This window comes from Sarcophilus harrisii, chromosome 1 (genome assembly GCF_902635505.1).
Source record: "Sarcophilus harrisii chromosome 1, mSarHar1.11, whole genome shotgun sequence".
Lineage (NCBI taxonomy): Eukaryota > Metazoa > Chordata > Mammalia > Dasyuromorphia > Dasyuridae > Sarcophilus > Sarcophilus harrisii.
In genome coordinates this window covers 253,387,486-253,393,621 of record NC_045426.1, presented here as the reverse complement: position 1 = coordinate 253,393,621, position 6,136 = coordinate 253,387,486, and the positions used below count along the sequence as shown (strand labels likewise).

The window sequence follows — 6,136 nt, the reverse complement described above, 5'->3', positions numbered from 1 at the left end:
CATGAAGATCCAGACTGGGAAGACTTTGCTGAGAGACTGGGTAAGTGAATCTTCCACCTCTTAATTTAATTTAACTAGTTTTCATTTCTTTAGTCTTTTGTAGTTTACAAAGGATTTTCAAACTACCTGGGCAAGCAGACAGTCCAGGAAATAAAATTGCCAGGTTTTATAGAGGCCCAGTGATAAATGGACTTGCTTACTTATTAAGCTGAAAACAAGCAGGACCTCAAATCCACTCTGGGCTCTTTAAACAAATATATTACTAACTGCCTATTAAGTGCCAAGTGATGGGAAATATGACAAGGAGGAAAAATGCCAGTGTCTGCTCTTACAACTTTGCATTTCATCAGGAAAATACAGATGAATGTACAAAGTAGACACACCATTACAACATGCTGTCATTCTTTTAGGATTTTGGATTGCTAGAAAAATTGAACGGTCACAAAGGAGCAGTCAGCTGAAAAAATCCGTTTAAGAAAGCTTATTTAGTCTAAAGACTTCTACCATCTTTATGCTCTCCCAAGTATTATCTGCCATCAGCAATGGACTCAGTTGGGTCTTAGGTCCCTTGAGAGATCATCTATCTACATTCCCACCATGTGTTCTGCAGTATGTTAAATGCTGGGGATATCAAAAAGGTTCGGTGGGTGTCAGGAGTCTCACGATTTCATACAAGTTATTTTTCTTTCTCAGTCATACCTAAATCCCTCCCCCTCACCTAAGTAACAAGCAAGGAATCACTTCATCTCAAACCGTTTATTAAAGGAATAAATGACAGTCTTGAGAAGGACCTCCTCTGTGATTGTATCCTATTGGAGAATCTTACATCTAGTAATACAATAAAGGAGGATTTGAGAAGGCTTTTGTGACCCTGTTTCCCCAGGGGGGTTCTGTTCTGGGCTGAATGTTGCCACCATTACTGGAGTCAGTCCCATGAATCCCAGCTCTCGTTCAGGCCCACAGGTCCCGTTGTTTAGTTAGCTTCCTTCTCACCCCTGGAGACAGGTTCACATTCTGTGGCTCCTGGGGCAGGATCAAGCCTCTGCTCAGGTTTCTGAGCATCTTCATGGAGCAACTCTGTGTACTTGGAGGAGGAGCCGCGGGCAAGGTGGATTGGGTAGTGGCGCCGATTGGTCTCTATCTTGTCCAGCACAGCCTGTGGCAGGTCAATCTGACATCGCGATGCCAGGGCTACCAGGTAGATAAGGATGTCACTGAGCTCTTCCCCTAATGACTTGCGTTCCACTTCCGACCAGGACAGGGGCCCGGGACCACCATCAGGCCTCCATTGACTGAGGGAAGACCGGACATAAGGGTAGACATATGGAGACAGATGTTAGTACTAGGCCTTGGCTAGGAGACCAAGTCCAAATACCCACAACCACAGCCTCACCCCTCTGCCTCTTTGGATGGCCCCTAACTCCAAACCCACTATCTAAATACCAGGACCTTCTCGCTTCCTTTGGTGAATTTGATCTTCATGGCAGTCCCATTCCAAACTGAGTTTTTCCTTTCCCCAAATCAGCCCTCTGCCCCAGGCTTAAAATCTGTCTTTTTTTAAAAATTAAATTTTATTTTGTTTTCAAATGAAGAGACCACAGATCCCTCCTCCTACTCCATAAAGAAAGAACATCACAAAAAAAAAACAAAAAACAAAAAACCTTGTTATAAATGTGCAAAGTCAAGCAAAACAAATTCCTGCATTGGCCTTATCCAAAAAAATGTCTCATTCTTCACTAAAGTCCTTAGTGAGGATGTGGGTAACCTGGTTCATGATGAATCCTTTTGAAGAATGGTGCAAATAGAAAAAAGTCCACTAACCCACACAAAAGGATCCGGGTACATTGCATACTGACTTAGGAAAGCACATATTAGTATCACCCGTGTTCTGTTGTGGTTCTAATTTGTTAAATACTTTCCAATTACATTTTAACCTGATTCAAACTGCTACAACTGATACCTCTGATCTAGAACCATGGCTGATCCAAACTCATAAATCTTTGAAAATTCTTTTACTTTTTCATCTTTTAACACTTCCCTCTCCCTCACTTTCTATGACCAGTCTAATTCCAACCATTCTGTTTCTGAAATGTCGTTAGCATCCATACATTCCTTTCCATACAAGGCCACCCCAAGCCTTTTCACCTCTTACTTGACAATTATAAAATCATAACTGATCTCTTCTCTGGTCTCTTTCTCTTTCTAAATATATCCTTCAATTAGAGAATGGCTTAAAAAATTGTAGTATATGGAGGTAATGGACTATTTTTGTGCTATAAGAAATGATGAACAGGTGGATTTCAGAAAAAACCTGGACTTGGAAGAACTGATGCTGAGTGAAATGAACAAAATGAGAACATTGTACATAACAAGAGCAACACTGTGTAATGTTCAACTATGACAGTTTTAGTTCTCAGAAATACGATTCAAGCCAATTCCAAAAGATTCATGATGGGAAATGCTATTTACAACCAGAGAAAGAACCATGGAGTCTGAATGCAGATTGAAGCATATTATTTTCACTTTTTTTGTTGGCTTTTTCCCCTTTTGTTCTAATTTTACTTTTGCAACATGACTAATATGGAAATGTGGTTAATATGATTGTAAGCGTATACCTTAGATTGCCTCCTGTTTTGAGGATGAGGAAGGGGAGGGAGAAAAATATGGAACTTAAAAATATTATAAAAGTGAATGTTGAAAACTAAAAAAATTAAACATTCTTCCTTCTATATTAAAGTAATTTCCTGGCACAGAGATCTAATGACTATCAGAACTCTTTTGTTGAAAGCTTTTAGTGGCTCCCCCACTATTTAGGATAAAATCCCAAATCTTTTGCCTGGAAAGGAAAACTAGTTATCTATGATATGGCCTGGTCCTCCTTTTTAAGGCTTTATTTATTAGTTTTCTTTCACTTTATCTTCAGTCCTATTAGACCACTGTTACTCCTCATTACAAACCTCATTATTTTCTACCTTTATCTATGGTATTAACTTTTTTGGTTCTACCCATCCTCATTGTTTCTACATAACAAAATCCTACCTATCCATTTTTCTAGGCCCAGCTCAAACGTCACCTTCACTATGAAACCAAGAATGTTCTTTCCCTCCTCAAAATCTTCCTGTCTTCAACTGCTAGATTATAATACTTTGTGCCTCTCCTGTATACTTATCAAATTCTGCCTTGTATTTTCATAATTTTTTTCTTCAATATGTTTTCATTTATTTAAATATTTCCTAATTAAATATAAAAAATTTTAACATTCATTTTTAAAAGTTTTGAATTCCAAATTATATCTCCCTCCCACTCCTTCCCCTTTTCTGAGAAGGCAACCAATCTGATAGTAATTCTACATGTGAAGTCATGCAAAACATATTTCCACATTAGCCATATTGTATAAGAAAACACACATTTTTAAAAAAAAAAAGGAGAAACAAAGTTAAAAAAAATGTATGCTTCTGTCTGCATTCAGAGTTCATCAGTTCTCTCTGGAGACAAGCAGCATTTCATAATATACATTTTTCTAATTTTCTTTACTAGGTTGTGGAATCTTTTGATTGCAGGGCCTAGACCTTTCACGTCTTTGTTTACTCCATTGACCACACTGTAAAGATAAAATTCCAAAGATCAATTCAATACTAGCATCCCAGCAGGTGATGCTGGAATGAGAAATGAAGATGGGAAGGCACCATTGGTGGTGCAGCCATTCTTCCCCACCTGTCCTTATCCACTTCTCATTCCAACTACTCACAAGAGTTCTGCCAGCTCTCCCACTTCCCCAACAAGGGCCAGGAGGAGGTTCCGTGGTTTATGGAACTGGTCCCAGTCTCGTTCTGTTGCAAACTCTGTCTGGAGGCGTCGGCTATAAAGGAGAGGGAAATGGGAAGGGGTTAAGGAGGCAAAGATTAAGCTAGAAAAGGGGTCAGCACAATAGCAAGGCACAGGGCAAAGAAGTAACTGCCAGAATTAAAAGGAATCTTAAAGAGAGAATTTATTCCAGACCTCATTTTACAGGGGGGTAAACTGAGGCCAGGTAGGAAAGAGTGCAAGGCCTAGAGTGGGGAAGACTTCAGAAAGATTCCTTTTCAAATCCAGATTAGGACAGTTACTAGTTGTGTGGTCCAAGGCTAAGCACTTCACCCCATTTATTTCAGTTTCCTCATCTGTAAAATGAGCTGGAGAAGGAAATGGCAAACCATTCCAGTATCTCTGCCATCAAAACTATTTATTTATTTTTAACACTTAATAACATAAATGCTTTATGAATCATGTTGGGAGAGAAAAATCAGAGCAAAAAGAAGGAAAAACCTTGGGAGAGAGAAAAAAAAAGGAACATAGCATGTGTTGATTTACATTCAGTCTCCTTAGATCTTTTTCTGTTTGCAGATGGCATTTTCTGTCCAAAAGTGATTTAGAGCATTTTTCCATTTAACTATAGATGGCTTTAATTTCAGCATGTGAAAACTGTTTATATCCTTTGACCATTTATCAATTGTCAGAAATACTGACTGTAAAGATTTTTTTTTCCCAGCTTTGTACTTCCAACAAAATGGATTCACTAAGAATCAGAAATGACTTGACAATAACAAACTTCTCACACCAAATCCTATATGCTTTCCATACCTGTCTCCCTTATGGGAATACTACCATTCCCATTTTATAGCTGAGGAAACTGAGGCTAATCGGTTAGAAAAAATCGAGCTATTGTTAATCAACATCATCACAGCTAACATTTAAGTACAGCTTTAAGATTTGCAAAGCTCTTCGCAAGCATCTCATTTGATCCTCACAGCAAGTGGGGAATGCTATTACTTTCACCCCCATCCCTCAATTGCGGGTCCCCCACTCTTTGTATGTATAACACTTAACGAATTGGGAGGACCTTGGACAAATGACTTCTCCTAACAGCTTTTCCACCCCTTTACTGATGTAGTCGAAGCAGGATGGCAGAGAGAGGACTTGAGACCCAAGTTCAAATCCATAAGAATGACCCGAGGCAAGTTACATATCCGCTGGGTGCACCAGGCAACTAAACTACCAATTGCAAAAGAGAATTGGAAGCATAACTAAATCACAGAGTTCTCGGCTTTCTCCAGACTTCATTTTAGTGTAGGCAGTTATCACTGGGGTCGCAGCAAGCCTCGGATTCCGCACGGACCCCGCCCACCCCACCCCGCCATTTTCTCCCACGGGACGGGCAGCATCCCGGACCGGAGGAAGGGGGGCGCGCATCTCACATGTCCTCCAGCGTGGGCTCCGGACTGAAGCGAAAGGGGGTCTCGTGCCCCGCTGCCGCCGCGCCCTGGGGGTTGCTATCCCCAGGCATGGTGCTCTGGAGTGAAGGGGCGATTCCGGTTCTGCAGACGACCCGCTAACTCCGAAGCCACGTGAAGTCTCCCAGCTCAGCCCTTCCCCCTTTCCTAGTCTGTCTTTCCCGGGCTCCGGCCCCGGCAGCGACTTCTCCCTTTACGCAGGCGCAGGTGAGAAGTCAGGCAGGAGAGAGCTGGGAGGAGGCGGGACAGGACCAGAGAAGGAGCCAATAAAGTACCTGATTTTTCTCCCGGGTCTAAAAATAGACCAATCAGAGAGCCTCGCGCTCTGACTAGGGCCCTGCAGATGGGCCTGAATTGGACTGTGATATAGGCGCGGGTTGAGCGCCTTGAGTGAGGGGCGGGAGTTCTTGAAGGGCGGGTTGTGAAGCCCTACAGGGTACCATGTACCGGAGGATACATGAGGAAAGGGAAACGGTATCTACAACGCAAGTGCAAAAGGGCGTATCTGGAAAGCGGAGCCGGGAGTGGCCACAAGATGGCGCCAAGAAGTAAGCGCCCTGGAGGGGTACCTGCCGGGGGTCCTTGGCAGAATGTCCTGATGTCAATCAGTTCAACCAGCCCTTCTTAAGCTTCTGCCGTGTACTATACAACGTAGATTTGCCTGTGTGCCTGAGAACCAGAGCCGAGCCAGTTTAGGTCTCCCGCCCTGTCCCCCACTTCCTTTCTTGCTCAGGTAACGATAATCAAATCAGCATTACTCCTCCTAAAAAAGTCATGACGCTTTATTCCCTGTGGCTCCACTCACAGAGTCTGTGATTATCTAGGTTAAACCCCTTCCCCGGTTACTGAATGTGAGCTCTCTGAGA

At 42.3% G+C, this 6,136-nt stretch overlaps 1 protein-coding gene across 1 annotated transcript; it reads right to left on the bottom strand.

Moving 5' to 3' along the window:
- Positions 1-737: 737 nt before the first annotated feature.
- On the bottom strand, positions 738-5,446 carry DCTPP1 (dCTP pyrophosphatase 1). Its single transcript, XM_012542872.3, has 3 exons — positions 5,235-5,446; positions 3,749-3,859; positions 738-1,292 (listed from the first exon to the last, which is right to left on the bottom strand). The coding sequence occupies exons 1-3, from the start codon at positions 5,321-5,323 to the stop codon at positions 974-976; spliced, it is 519 nt and encodes a 172-aa protein (XP_012398326.1). The 5' UTR covers positions 5,324-5,446; the 3' UTR covers positions 738-973.
- Between the last annotated feature and the right edge of the window lie 690 nt (positions 5,447-6,136).